At 35.1% G+C, this 15899-nt stretch overlaps 1 protein-coding gene across 1 annotated transcript in view; it reads left to right on the forward strand.

The window, feature by feature from the left end:
* The window catches only part of LOC150108407 (reelin-like), a 920570-nt gene that overhangs the window by 687189 nt on the left and 217482 nt on the right, over positions 1 to 15899 (forward strand). Inside the window, exons 45-46 of the mRNA XM_090390755.1 lie at positions 5768 to 5936; positions 10695 to 10835. Coding sequence (XP_090246881.1) covers positions 5768 to 5936; positions 10695 to 10835 — 310 coding nt within the window. The remainder of the gene's footprint in view (positions 1 to 5767; positions 5937 to 10694; positions 10836 to 15899) is intronic.

Genomic DNA, 15899 nt, shown 5'->3' on the forward strand with positions numbered 1-15899 from the left:
GCAAAGCATTAACATTATGACACTGAACAAAAATTGCAGAAGTTACCAAAGCAGCTTGAAGAAAAATGGAGTCCTTCCATAAATTTATCATAAAATTATGGAAGTGTCATGATATGAACTTTCCCAAATAGGCAATATGGATGAGAAGCCCATGTACTTTAATATGCCTGGGAATCAAACAGTAAACTCAGTTGGTGAAAAGAGTGTCCTCATAAAAACAACGGGACATAAAAAAACACATTTTCCCATTGGAATCAAACAGTAAACTCAGTTGGTGAAAAGAGTGTCCTCATGAAAACAACGGGATATGAAAAAATGCATTTTACCATTGTTCTAGCATGCATGGCAGACAGAACCAAATTAAAGCCGACAGTGATATTTAAAAGGAATACAATTCCAAAGTATATGAAATTTCCACCAGGTGTCTTTGTTTGCACCAATCAGAAAGGTTGGATGGATGAAGAAGGTGTACAATTGTGGCTGGATCAAGTATGGAATATACGTCCAGGCAGCTTGTTACGTCAACAAAGCATGCTAGTCTGTGATATGTTCCAGGCGCATTTAATGGTAGAAAGCAAAGAGAAAGCACGTGAGCTACGTATGGACGTAGCAGTCATACCGGGTGGTCTAACTTCCGTTTTGCAGCCGCTTGATGTCAGCTTGAAGTCCGTTTCAAGATCACTTACGTGAAAAATGGAGAGAATGGACGTCATCTGGTGTGGTGAAGATGACAAAGGATGGGAATTTTCAGAAGCCTGAGATCACCCTAGTTACCAGCTGGGTTAAAGAAGCTTGGGATTTGATACCATCTGAAATAATTCAACGCTCATTTCTTAACTGTGGAATAAGTAATTCAATGGATGGATCCGAAGATGACGTCATATACGAAAGCGAGGATGATGCACAACAAAATGGAGAGCATGATAATGACAACTGCTACACTGATGACGCAATGCCTACAGATGAATTTATAAATGAAATGTTTGATGACTCAAAAGATGAAAAAGAATTTAAAGGATTTTGACATTTTGTTTTAAAATAAATATTTCTCTCATTAATTCATATTGTTTAATTTATAATGTTAGGGAACAAGATTAACAGATCGCATTATATGTGGACACGGCATTTTAGGGCTAGTTTTCAAACAAAACTTCTAGTTCGCATTATACGCGAAAATATATGGTAAGTGTGGGAAAGGTACAGAGGCAAATAACAAAGATAGTTTCTGTGCTGTACAATGTTTGTTATGAGGACAGGCTGAGAGAATGTGGACTGCAGAGTTTGGTAGATAGAAGAAGGAGAGATTATATGATTGAGACTTTTAAACTGTTGAGAGGTAGTTACAGGATTGACACAGGGAGTTCTTTCTCTTGGCGGAACAGGAGGAAGGAGCAAGGAGAGGGCACCATCGCTGGAAGTTATGAAAGGAAGCTGTGAGCAAGAGAGTGAGGAGTGGTTTCTTTGCATGGAGGGTGGTTGAACCGTGGAATGCATTGCCTGATAGATTGGTGAGAGCATGAACAGTCAGTGAATTCAAGGAGTGGTATGATGGACTTTGTGTTTTCTAGTAAACACAAAGTCCATCATACCACGATGAGCCTTTTGACTCATTGGAGGCCTGAATCATAATAATAATAAATAAAACACGTGGAGTGCTGTTGATGATAGAAAAGATGCAAGAAGGAAATAGTGGCAGTAGTTTTAAAGCAGTATTGTGTGAGGTAGTGGTGAATAAAATAAAACACTTGGTCATATGTTGCTATAGAACTGTTAATGCATCATATTGACCATGAAATGTATAAGCAGTGCAGATGATATAGTTGAGATATTAGATGAGCAGTTGATAAGGAGATTTTATTCTTGTGAATGTGACATTATGCTGAGTTTGAAAGCAATGGAAGAGTAGAAGCACCTCATGTGCCTTTTCAGATCATCCAAAGTTAATAAAAATCCTTGTTATATTAAAATAATTTTGAGAAATTCTTAAAGTGAATATCTAATCTTGACAACCCCTATCTTCTCTTGGCTTCTTTTCCACAATTTTTTGTAGTTTCTTTCAAGTATGCATGCATAAATCCTGTTTAATTCTCACATTCAGTTTTGTTTACCATTTTATAGATAGGCACTATGACATCTGTATTTCAATCATCCAGAATCTGACCATGTCTTCTAAATTATTTAACACATCATATGGTCCAGTTGAAACAAAGACTGTGGGGCTTAGCAATATTTTGAATGGATTTTAAATACCAAATTAAGCTAAATCCATCTATGAGAAGCCTAGAATATCTTGCAATTGAATGAACACACAGATGGCAAAATGGTTCTTATAAGTTCATATGCATTTCATGAAGCCCAATTAATAAAGATATGAAAAAATAAGTTAACATTTTTAATGTTTAAGGATGCTTAAACAGAGCTTATCTAGTTCTCATGGTGACTTAAACAGAATGGAAGATGAAAAATTAGCCAAACAAAAAATTAATAGTCCTGAAAAATTTGTTTATTTTATTTATTTATTTAGCATATAGGTCAAAATACATGAGATTAATGAGCAAAACTATATACATTTGCATTTGCTACTGGCACTGTCCTGGAGTAAATGCAAACTCCTGAAGCCTTCAGGAAAAGAGTGTGTGTGTGTGGGACATTCATTCTGCGCAGTGACACACACACACACACACACAAAAGGGTGACTGAGATTCCTCACAAATGTAGTTAATGGACACAGTGGCCTTTTCCAGTCCTAAATCTGTTTAACTGACTCCAGAGGTGTTGAGGTAGATTGGGTCATTGATTTTGATTGGATCCATGATTAGGAACTTGTATTCTTTTTTAGTTTATAATTCATTCTAAATCTTCTCCACCAGTCCTGGGGACCATTATTTGGTATTGACACAAACTAAATGGGAGATCTGGAGATGGAAAAATATCTTGATATATAGGAAGGTTCATGTTATTTCTGATTTCATTTATTTCTTTGATGGTAGCTTCTTCTCTTCTGAGTATTGTTATATCTTCTGACTAGCCCTGTTATTATTAGTTATATTATTTACTTATCTTACTTATTCTCAGCTATTCTGTTGCCGACAAATTTATATTCTTTTAAGTCGACTGCGCCAGCCAGCAATTGAATTCTGACACACAATTTAAAACTACTGAAAAACAATATAGGGATCAAGTGGTTTGCAGTCATGGTCCCCCTTTCTTAGTTGCTAATGGATTCCCCTACTAATTATGCATGGTGCGAAATTTAATAAGTGGTAACTCAATTCTCATAACAATGACAGAATCATGTGGTTTGAATTAAAGAAATACATTTATTTAGACAAATACATATATACACTTTAGTTAGAAATTCCAATTCTAAAGAGTCTGAACTCCCCCCCCCCCCTTTTAAGTTAATGTATCCAAAAGGTTTACTCTAAAATCTTATACTAGCAATCTCATATTCTTCTTAGTGTAACTACGTTCAGGCTCGGTTAATTCTTACAGAGTGCTCAGTTCCCATATATAGGAATAACACATACACATAGATACATTCTACAATCCTAGTATGGAGCATATCAGACGTACTCCGTCTTGCAAAATTCACATGGGATAATATCCTCTCTCTTATGCTCAGGCTTTATCCTCCCCCAAAATTCAGTTAATATTCAAATTTAAGTTTAACACAATGATATAAATGTTTCTTCCAACATAAACAGTTCGAAACCTTGGTTCCCGGCTCAGCTTAAGCTTAGGGTGCCACTTGCTCTTTAGACATAAACAAAAATGTCCAAAAGAAAACAGTTCTTTAGATACAAAATAGAAGTTGACTATATGGAGCTCCTTAACCTTCTGATTCCTATACCCTCTTTGGTTATTATTCAATTTTAATACGAAAACTTGCGCCTTACCATTCTTGCTTTTCTGGTAGTTATTGAGACTTCCTTAATTAGACTTCCGGGTTTCCTCACCGTATATTTCTTATGGCGTCTGCGACATACTTCTATTCTTTTTGAAAGAGGTTCACCTCTTCGCTGATTTATACGTTGGCATGGCTAACCAACGGCTCTTTTCTGGAACTCTGGCCGCATTCCTCAGTTATGGTTACTGTCGACGAGGCACGTACAGCAATGGGAGAATGTTGCTGGGTATAGTGGCAAGCTTCACAGCTATCCAGCACTTGGATCAGAAACCAGGAACAGAAAATAAGAGAGCGATTGAATTCCACGCCGAAACCTATATAGCTAATGTGAGTGCTCTCTCTTGGTGACTACATCATGCACATAGCGGTGGCCGATTGGTCACCGCAGCTCCGAACTGTTTTTGACATGGCTCAATACATATGTCATCTTATATACATCTTTCAGCATCTATACATAATCTTCCTTTGTTAAATAATCCACAATTATTATCTATTTAAGTTATGGGTTTCTCAAAATTCACTTAATATCTACTAGAAAAATGGTTAGACATAGTTCTGAATTACCAAGATGCACATTTTCTTCATGGAGGCATAAGCGTGTCCATATCCATGGTTTTTAACGTTACCTTATGTTGGGTCGGAAATAGGATGACTCATTAAAAGTGAGTTGGCACTTTTTCCGACACAACAGTATGGAGGAGTGATTTGGGAAAGAACAGGCAACCTTGGGAGAGAGGAGTAGATCTTAAGGTACCAGAGATGGTTCTCATTGTTATGTTCAGCTCTGTGTCCATGAGAGTCATGTGCTGACTTTGGCTCTGAACTGGTGAGTAATATACTTCTGCTGGGAAGACCAGAGCTAGGGTTGCTATTCCAAGAGTCAAAGCATTGCAACCCCAAGTTGTTGAAAGTTTTTCCACTTGGTTATATTATAAATTAAAGATGCCAAGAAATTATATTCTTGGTTTCATCCATTATTCAAATATAAGCAAACAAAGTTTACACATGAAGTAACTTCATGAGAGGGCAACTTGTATGTAGAGGCTAATGACTTCATATCAGTTGCCTTGGTATCCCATAATGCAAAGCACATATTCTTACAGATGTATAATGCTATGCATTAGGAAGGACCACTACCCAGACTGGTTTCGACCTTTATTTGAGGTTTCGTGTACAAACTTTGTTTTCTTATAAATTAAAGGGGATTAAATTAAAGAGATGCCAGAATGTAATTTCCTGGCGTCTCTTTAATTTAATCCCCCATGTTGTTGTTGTTTGGACACTAGTGATGATATATTGTGTTAGACTCTCATATGTATGCCCCATGAAGGTATAGGTATACATCACAAAATGATTATTAGGATTATTATGTTCTAACTTAAGCAAAATATCATAAAAAAGACTTATAGTTTAAACTAAGCTCTAGACCATCGGTTCCCAACCGGTGGTATGTGTACACCCCCCCCTGGGGGGTACGTGATGGGCCATTCAGGGGTACACGAAAAACAAGTAAAGTAAACAAAATGCAAAACGTTAGTTATGGAACAATAAAGGTTAAGTTTGAATCACTGCTATTTTAAAAACAAGGGGTACAATTCATAGAAATGGGTTTAAAAGGGATACACAAGTGGAAAAAAAGGTTGGGAACCACTACTCTAGACAATTAAAATCCCATTTTCTTATGTATTATTACATAATTTTTTTCACAAAAAAAAAAAGTTGCATTGCATATAAAAATTAAATAATTTGGATTTGGGAATTTTATATTGCATGCTTTATTTTCATTTTATGGAGTTTAAATGTTATTCATGAATAGTGAATATTAGAATAGCTTTTAAAACTTTTATTATCTAATAGGAGTGATACTGGAATACAGCATTGATATGGGAAAAACTTGGTCATTAGTTCGTGAAGAATGTTTGCCATCAAATGCAGACTGTAGTGATTACTACGAGGCTAGCATCTACAGTGCTGATGTCTATTATTCTATTAGTCGAGTAATGTTACCCCTTCCTTATTATACCAGGTTAGTTTATAAACTTAGGCATAAATTGCATAACATAAGTACGCTGTGGTATTGCCTAGCAGTTAAAATTCACTGTTATCTCTTTTGGGTACCTGAGAAAAATTCTGACTGATTTTAGTATGATTGTATGTATATAATCCTCCCTTTTATTTATTTTTATTGTTACTATTATTATGGACAACTCCAAGGAGTTGCCTATAACAATATCATCGAAGAATGTATCATACTTGCTTTGAACTCATTCACAGTCATGACATCCACAACAGACTCTGGCAACCAATTCCACTCATTCACTACTCTCCAATGACACCCTTGCTAACTACACTGTTACTCATTTTCCATGGATGGCCCTAGTTCTCCCACCACCAGACCTGTTCTGAAAAATTTCTTTTGAATTAATCTTACAAAAAACCCTTCAGTAATTTGTATGTCTCAAACCAGTTTTTGTAGCCCACAAATGTTCAATCTGTTCTCGTAAGGCTCATTTCATGGACCTGCTACCATCTTGGTCACTCACCTCTGGATCCTCTCCATGTCCTCCTCATCACCAAAAAATCCTGGTGCTCAGATCTGCATGCAGTAGTCAAGATGGGATCTTATCAAGGCTCAATAATGCAATAACCTGCTTGTCTCTGCTCATCAAAGTATTCTGCAGTAACCAAGTGATCTGATGAGCTGCTTTAGCCACTTTTGCTATTTGCCCCCTAAACTTTAACTTCCTATCCACTAATACTCCCAAGTCTCTAGCTTTGTCAATCTCCTGGAGTACAGTTCCATGAATGTGGTATACAGCTGGTAATCTTTTCACCCCAGAATGCATAATCATACACTTTGCCACATTAAACTGATATCCATTCTCTTTTGCCTGGTCTGCCAATCTATCCAAATCATCCTGCAAAATTTTGACATCATCTGTATTAACTGTTGCTCTACCCAACTTTCCATCATCAGCAAACAACTGAACAGTTCTCCTCAGATCCTTTCCTATATCATTAATGAACAAATTAAACAGCAGCAGTTCAAGAACAGAACCCTGTAGCACACCACTAGTCACAAGCCTTCTACTGGATTCTATTCCTGAATAAGCTACTCTCTGATATCTCTCCATCATCCACCCTCTTATCCACTTCACCAACATTGTATCCATCCCCATTTCCTGCAATTTATGAATTAGAATTCTATGTGGTATCCTTTCAAATGCCTTTGCAAAGTCCAGCAATATCACTGTAAACCCATTACCTTTTTCCAGTTCAGCTGCCACCGTATTATAAAATGTCATCAAGTTACTGAGGTATGACCCATCCTTCACAAAACCATGCTGCGCTGCCCCCCCCAATAACAATATCCCATTTCCATCTATCCATTCCTGTATTTTACTCTTGACCAACTTCTCCAATACTGTCACGACTCCTAATATGCTGATTGACTGGTAATTTTCTACATCAGTCTTGGAGTCTCCTTTATGCAATAGAACTATTTTCCCCTCTTTCCATCCTCTCGGGACTAACTTTGAGCTGAAACTTAGATTAAACAATATGGTCAAGGGCACTGACAATTTCCTCACCACTTCACGTAAAACTCGAGCTGGTATACCATCCAATCTCACAGATATATGCACATTAAGGTTCTGTAATACGCTACGCATCTTTATTTCATTTACCTCGGTTCCCATATTAGCCTTTGGCTTTCTCGTTCCTGCAATATCACCACTTGGATGATATACTCTTGCAAAGTATTCACTTAATAATTCTACTATTTCAACTGATTCAGTTACCTCCCTACCATCGGCATTCATTAAAATCATTCTACCATATACATTCTTTCTTTTATTGGCAGCATATGAAAAGAACTGTTTTTGATTCTCTTTAGGCTGCATTACTAACTTCCTTTTATAATCTGCTTTTGCCTTTATTTCCACACTAGTTACCCTTCTGGCCTGTGCCTTGTACTGTTCATGTGCCTGTGGGTAACCTTTCTCCATAAATTCCCTCAACAATTGTTTCTTTTTTTGCAGCTCTAGCTTAATGATGATGTTCATTCATTTAACTTCCACTTGATTTACTCTCCTTACTCTAGGTATGCAGTCTGCCATTACTTCCCTCAAACACTCCTTTGATTGTTTTAAGATCAAAATATAATCATGAGGAAAAATTTGAAGCATGAAATATTTTGCTAATTTCAGCAAACTTTCTTTATTTGCAATTGGGATAAACTAAAGACACAATAATCTAGGCAAGAAATTATAGTCTTGTTTTCATATTTAATTATTATTATTATTATTTCGCACCTCCATGAAGTCACAAGTCTCATTGTGGGATGTCTGATGCAGTGTCTGTCATGCCACTTAAATTTATTCTTTATCTGCACTCTGAAAACCCCAGGAGACAATGCATTCCATGCCCCTGCCACTCTCCATGCAAAAAACTTTCTTCTTATCCTCCTAGTCACAATTTCCTTTAGCATTCTCCAGGAATGTCCTCTTATCTTTGTTTCTTCCCTGTTTTCTACTTATGAAAATTTTCCAGTGCCAATCTAACATATACCTTTTGAAAGCTTAAATTTCACAATCATACCATTCGTTCATCTGTCTGTTGATAAAGATTCTTCAGACCTCAATCTGTACGCATAAGAAATCTTCTGCAGTCCCATTATCATTTTTGTTATCTAACACACTGTAACTCTATACATTTACTTCATCCCCTTCAAATCCATGAGTCAATATCTAAGCACATTAATCCAGATGTAGTCTAATCAGTGCTGAATACAGTGGAACTACCATCCCTAATTTCTGTTGGTCAACATCCTACTCAGTACTGCCACAATCCTCTTGGTTGTCTTCACAACCTTTGCAATATATCTTCTGAGGAGTTCATCACCCCAAAATTCTGTGCTTCCTCTGCTTTTTCTTCCAGTATACTTCCACCAAAAAGAGAGAGAGAGAGAGGGTATGCAGTCTTCCAATCTGCGAATCCCAAATTTCCAAACCTTACATTTATCTGTATTAAACTTTCCTTTCTCATTCATTTGCTCACCTTTTCAGCTTATTTGAATCTTCCTGAACAGCCACAAAATCATCACTACAATTACTAATAATAATCCAAGTTTCACATCATCTGCAGACAAATGAATATCTCCTTGTAATTCAGTGGCAATATTATTGACATAAAGGTTGAACTGTAACAGTCTCCAATCCAATTTCTAATCTGATCCACCAGCCTGAAAAAAAAAAACCATAACTTTCAACTCAAATATCAAGTATCATGTGGCATCCTATCAAATGTCTTTGAAAAATGAGAGCATATGCCTTTTCCTCATTGACTGCTCTTGTTATTTTATTATAAAAGGCAACCAGATTACTGAAATAAGAATGCCCTCTTAATAAATCTATTCTGGTCTTCATAGGTAATATTACCTTTGTATAGCCAGTTTTGTATAGGATCTCTTATAAAACCTGAACAACCACAAGCAATGTAAAAAAAAAGTTGATTGTTTGGACAAGCATAAATGATTTGAAAAGGGAGAAATATGCAGTGAGAAAGGATACAAAAGAGTTGTTGAAAGAAGTGAAAATGAAGAGTAGAAAAGTAAAGATTGTGAGTCTGCTGTCTCAGTATTATAGAACACAGTTAAGAAGAATGGCCATGATTGCTGATGAGTCAATGAGGAGATTGTGCAGGAGGAATGGTGTACAGTTGATAGATGGGATTGAATTTGATGGATGAAAGGACATATATATATATATGCCTAATGAACTATATTTGAATGGTTTTGAAGTTAGATGTTTAGTGAGAATCATCACCTGGATTGCAGGAAATTGATGAGACTCGGGACTTGAGGATAATATTTGATGGGTGAAAGGACTTATATATGCCTAATGGACTACATTTGAATAGTTTTGGAGTTAGATGTTTGGAGAAAGGGTTGTTGAAGTTCAGAGGGCATATGGCAAAAGTTGGTAAAATAGCTCAAAGGATTACTTGCATGTTGAAAAACATGCTAACAAGAAAAGAGGGGAAGTACATAGGGAAGTTATTATCCCTCTTTATAAGGCCATGATTTGGCCACATCTTGACAGATTTGGTCACTTGGGTTTGTTGTGGATCATCCATTACTAGAGAGGATTCAGAGATGAGTGACCAAGCTGGTGATAGGTCTGTGCAATATTCTCTATGAGAATAGGTTGAAGGCATGTGAGTTACAAAGTTTAACTGACAGGCTGAGAAGAGGGAACATGATAAAAACTTATAAGATATTAAACGAGTTTTCTAAAATTAGTTCAAAAGAAATTTTTGAACCTATAATAAATAGAGAACTAGGAGTCATCCATGGAAGATGTGTAAGAGTGAGCGGAATAGACTTTTTGTATGGAGAATGATGAACATGCAAACAAATTGCCAGAATAGTGGTGAGTGCTCTGATTGTAAATGAGTTTAAGGAGAGTTATGATGGATTTTTGTGTGTGTGTGTGTGTGTGTGTGTGTGTGCATGTGTAAACATTAGTGTGGGTATCCCACAACAAGTATCCAGACTCCATGGAGATACCATATAATAATAATACGTTAGAATATGTTGTAGCAAATAAAGTTCACCAAAATAAAAATAAATGAATAAAATAAAATTACCTGTGGAAAAAATTATCCTTCTACTATAATTTTTATAAGTTACTGTTAACTTAGTGGGGAAAATTTTGGTGGGAATAAATTTTTTTATTTTTTTTTTCGTATGCACTTCAATAAATATGATTTTATATATTTATAGATCAGCTGCTACACGATTTCGCTGGATTCAGCTTGAAGGATTTAAAGTTTCACAAACATGGGCTATCAGTCAACTATATGTTGGACATGAATGTGTAAATATGTGTTCAGGACATGGAAAGTGTGATACTGGCATTTGCAAGTAAGGATAACGTTTTCTTCTCATTTTAAGTTAAAATTTTACTTTTAAATATATTAGCATATTCCATCAGACTTCATTTTATAAAATAATTAAAATATAGCAGTAATGAAAATTAGAACAATTAGATGAAATCTTGCATATCTACCAGAAGTTGGTTGATATGCAAGGGTCTGAAGTTATCAAAAAAAAAGTTTTTATCAGAAGCAACATGAATTAAATTTAACTTAATGTTTTAATCACTGTTTGGAAGCACATAGTATGGCAATCTAGTGGCATGAGTATTTGATTATTGTCTATTTGTAGACAATAGGCTTTTGATAGTCCTTTTAGAATTTTTGTTGCACCCATCCCCAAGCTTCTATAAAGCTTCTGTTGAACTTATCTTAAATCCTCCCCTTTTTTATGCAAAAAAAAACTTTCTTCACTCTACACCTTTTATAAAACAACAGTTTAACTGCTCTCTTAAATCAAAACTCTGCCCTGCTGCAAGTTTCTTTGTATTGCAGACTTTTCCAATGTATTCATTATCCCTGTACAGTGAATTAACATATTACAAACTTGGTTAACAATTAAAGAAGAAAAAAATTTACCTTATAACTGTCTGTCACCTAGCAGAATAAAAAGAATAAGTAAGTAAACAAGTAAATAAAACATTAAAGAAAATACCAGATACGGGCATCCATAGTTCAGTTAGTTTCCTAATGATGCTCTTTGGTTGGAAAGACTTGGGTTCAAATCCTATCCAGGAAATGAAGAATGTTTATAAGGCTTTTGAGCTGAAGGTGAATTATAGTCTCATGCAGGGGCAGTGGGATTTTTCTACCCAGAAGCTCAGGTTTTTCATTGCACAAAATAGGCAAGCTGGCCAAAAGAACATACACTGAATGCATCCATACATGGATGTTTGTGATTGTCTTCAGATGATAGATGAATTTTATCACTTGGTACAAGACCACTTCTCCACTTATTGGAGGCTTGAAGTGGCTTAAAAAATGTTCCATGTTTTGTCTCTAGAACAGGATTTCCACTATGTAAAAATAAAAATACAAAATAAATTATAAAATTAATAAAAATTATGCTAAGCTAGTCTGATTGGTTAAGTGTATAGAATTTCTTCTCTCCAGCCAGTAGGCTGTGGCTTTGAATCCCACTATAGCATGGACATTTGTGGTTTTTAAGTGGTGGTAAGTGATTTTCATTACCTCATGTAAGACTACTACACTGCTTATTGAAGACATGAAGTGGCTTGAAAAGGTTCCATGTGTGATCTCTAGAGCAGTGGTCTCCAAAGTGTGGTACGCATACCCCCAGGGGTGGGGGGGGGTACGCGAGTCGATACATGGGGTACGTCAAAAAAGTTTTATATTGATATGAAAAAAATTAAGTAATTAATTAAAGATAAAGAATATTACTTTCTTTCATCAATTAAACATATATCTAATATAGACAAAGAATTTATAAAGATCCTGTAAACTTAAATTTACAGGATAGCGCACATTGGGTGACTTTGCACACATAATCGTCCGTGGCAAAGCTGTCATGTTTTTTAAAACTATGGAGTAAATCTCTTACTTCTTATCATTGCCATTGTTTGTAGAGCATCCTAGTGTTGACAAGCCCAACTAGAGAAGGAAAATTGCTTAGTTATCCTGCTATCTACAGATGACACCACAGTTGTATTAATTATTTGACTATTAGTAGTACGTTTAAAGATTTTTAGTATATATTTTCTGTGCAATTCCAATGCCTTTTTGTGCTTACTTTTACGTTTACACTAGAAATAGTGAATTAATATTATCAAAATTGCTTGCATTTTTTAAAAGTGTTTGATATTATCAATAGTAAATGAATTATATATAAATTTTACAAATTAACCCTCACAAAATGGATAAATGGTTAAAAAAATTTCCTCCAAAGAAACTGCGAATTGAAGATAATTGTGATAGTACTTCTACATCAGACGAACAACAAGGAAAAGATAGGATTAATTCTTCTATTCAGACAAGTTCGTTATCAGTCAAATTAACTGATAAAAACATTAATCTGAAACTTAACAAAACCTTGCCCAAGAAAGTTTGAAGTTATCAAGAAGACTACTTGAAATGGGGATTTACATCGACGATAGTCAACAATGAACCTCGTCCTACATGTGTATTGTGTCATGAGACGCTATGTAATGGAAGTATGAAACCATCATTATTAGTAAGACACTTAAAAACTAAACATCCTGAACATGAACACAAATCTTTACAATTCTTTGAACGATATTTGAAGACATGTAATTCATCCAGCAACTTAAAAAAATTCACTAAAATTAACGATAAATATTTAGAGGTATCTCTTGAGGTTGCATTCTTAATTGCAAAAGACCAAAAGCCACACACACCATTGGGGAAACACTTGTACTCCCAACCACCATAAAAATGGTAGAAATAATCCATGGAAAAGAATATGCAGATAAACTAAAATGCAAATACTATTCATCAGCAAATACCCTTATCAGCAAATACTATTGGTAGATATAGAAATCATTGCAGATAATTTAAAGAAGTAATTATTAAAACAAATGACTCAATGTGGGAAATTTGCTATACAGCTTGATGATAGCACAGATGTTGCCAACATGTCTCAGTTATTGGTATTTACTAGATATTATTTTAATAATGAATTACACGAAGAGCTACTTTTTTGTGAGGCACTTCAGGAAAGATGTATAGGGGAAGATATCTTCTCAACAGTAAATAACTTCTTTGTTAAAAACAATATTTTGTGGAAAAACTGTTTAAGCATAACTGGCGATGGAGCAGCTACTTTAATTGGTACAAAGAAAGGATTCAAAGGAAAAGTAACCGAAATAGCACCACATGTCAAATTCATCCATTGTATTATGCGGCAAAAAAATATACACAAAATACTGCAGAATGTTATCAATATAGTTAATTTTATAAAACCGAAGCCTTTGAATAGTAAAATATTTACAGTACTATGTCAAGAGATGGGCAGTATCCACGAAAATCTTCTATACCACACGGAGGTTCATTGGTTATCTCAAGGAAAAGTGCTTAAGAAAGTTGTAGAACTAAAAGATGAGTTATGCATTTTCCTACTGGATAAAGATAAGAAATTTGCAGATTTTTTCAATGATGATAAGTGGTTATTAATACTATGCTACCTAGCTGATATTTTTGAAAAAGTAAACATGCTTAATTTGTCTCTTCAAGGAAAAGGTAACATTTTAACAATGAATGAGAAAATAACTGCATTTCGAAAGAAAATAGTGCTGTGGAGAGAGAAATTTGAAAAGGGATGTTTAGAAATGTTTCCATCTTTATCTGATTTCGTTACAGAAAATAATGTAAATGTAAAACAAACAAAAAGTCTAATATCTTCACATTTAAAAAGAGTTTAGAGACATATTTTTGTAACTTATTCACAGATCTTTCTGGCAAAGAATTTCAATGGATTTTATACCCATTTGCAGAAAATGTAAAAATTGACTGCCTTCCGATTATTTTTCAAGAGCAATTAATTGACATTAGATACAACACGACTTTGAAAAATGAATTTCAACAGAAATCTCTTCACAATTGGTGGATGGGACTGAAGTCCGAGTGTAGCAATTTAGTAAACACAGCAAACGATGCACTCCTACCGTTTGGTCTACTTATTTATGTGAGGTATCATTTTCTGCAATGACAGGTATTAAAACCAAATATTGAAATAAATTAAACTTGGAACCAGACCTTCGTATCGCAGTATCAGACACCATCAAACCAGAATTTCAAGAAATTATGAAAGAAATTTAAGGCCATTGTTCACATTAAATATTGTAATAAATATGTTTGTAAGCTGTTAATAATAAAAATAATGTGTAAAAATATCTAGCGTTTTTAATTATTATATGATGATACAAGGCTTATTTCCTCTTTATAATACTTATTACAATAGATTTTTGCTCAATCAACTGGGGGTATGCGCTATTTATTTTTTCTGTCTTGGGGGTATGCGATCAAAAAGGTTTGGAGACCACTGCTCTAGAGGTCAAAACTAATCCAACATCATTGGATTAATTAACCCATAGCCTTCCCATGGCGCATTAAACTCTGCTGTAGGTTTCCAACCTTCCTTAAATCATCATCATCATGAACCATGGACTCACTGCCCATTGGTGTCCGATGCCTCCTTCACTATCTTCTTCTACTTTTCTTTGTCCAGTGCACAGTGTCATAGTTTCTGTACATCCATTCCACACCAGTCATTTATGTCATCTATCCATTCTCTGTATGCTCTACCTCTTCTGTTTACACCATCCATAATACCAAACAGGAATGTCTTTATCTTCCGGTCTTCGCTCATTCTGCAGTGTCTCCAAATAATTGCAGCAAATAATCTTCTACATTAGATTCTCCTTTGGTTGTATCTTCTAATTGATAGAGCTCTTTATTTGGGATTTTCTGTGCCCATCCTATTCTTAGAATCTTCCTGTAACAAGTTCTTTCAAATGCCAAATTTTTCTTATTCCTTATTTATTACCCACGTTTCAGATCCATACAGTACACTGCTAAAGACGCATATTTCCAGCACTCTTAGTTTTGTGTGCAGGCTGATCATTTTACTTTTCCAGATGTTATCCATGGCCTTCAGATTTGGTCTTCCCTTTGCAAGCCTGATCTTTATTTCTTTTTTTTTATAGTCCAAATCATGTGTCATTTTACTTCCCAAATATGTGAATTGTTCTACATTTTGTATATTAATTCCATCTACTTGTATCTTTTGTTTGATGTTCTTCTTACCAAATACCATTGTTTTTTCAAGGTTTATAACAAGTCCAAATCTCTTAACTTCCTCGTTTAACAGTTTCAATATTTTTTGTAGTTCTCTCTTCTTCCATAATAACAATGTCATCTGCAAATCTCAGATTGTTAATTCTCATCCCATGTACCAATATTCCTTTTGCACCTTCCTTCATTTTATCCATTGCTCTTTCAAAATGTGTGATGAAAATGCTTGGTGATATTGGGTCTCCCTGTCTAGTGCCACTGCTTGTTCTAAACATCATCATCA

Source organism: Typopeltis vanoorti, chromosome 3 (genome assembly GCF_054136105.1).
Source record: "Typopeltis vanoorti isolate ZY-2024b chromosome 3, IOZ_Tvanoo_1.0, whole genome shotgun sequence".
In the NCBI taxonomy this organism is placed as follows: domain Eukaryota; kingdom Metazoa; phylum Arthropoda; class Arachnida; order Uropygi; family Thelyphonidae; genus Typopeltis; species Typopeltis vanoorti.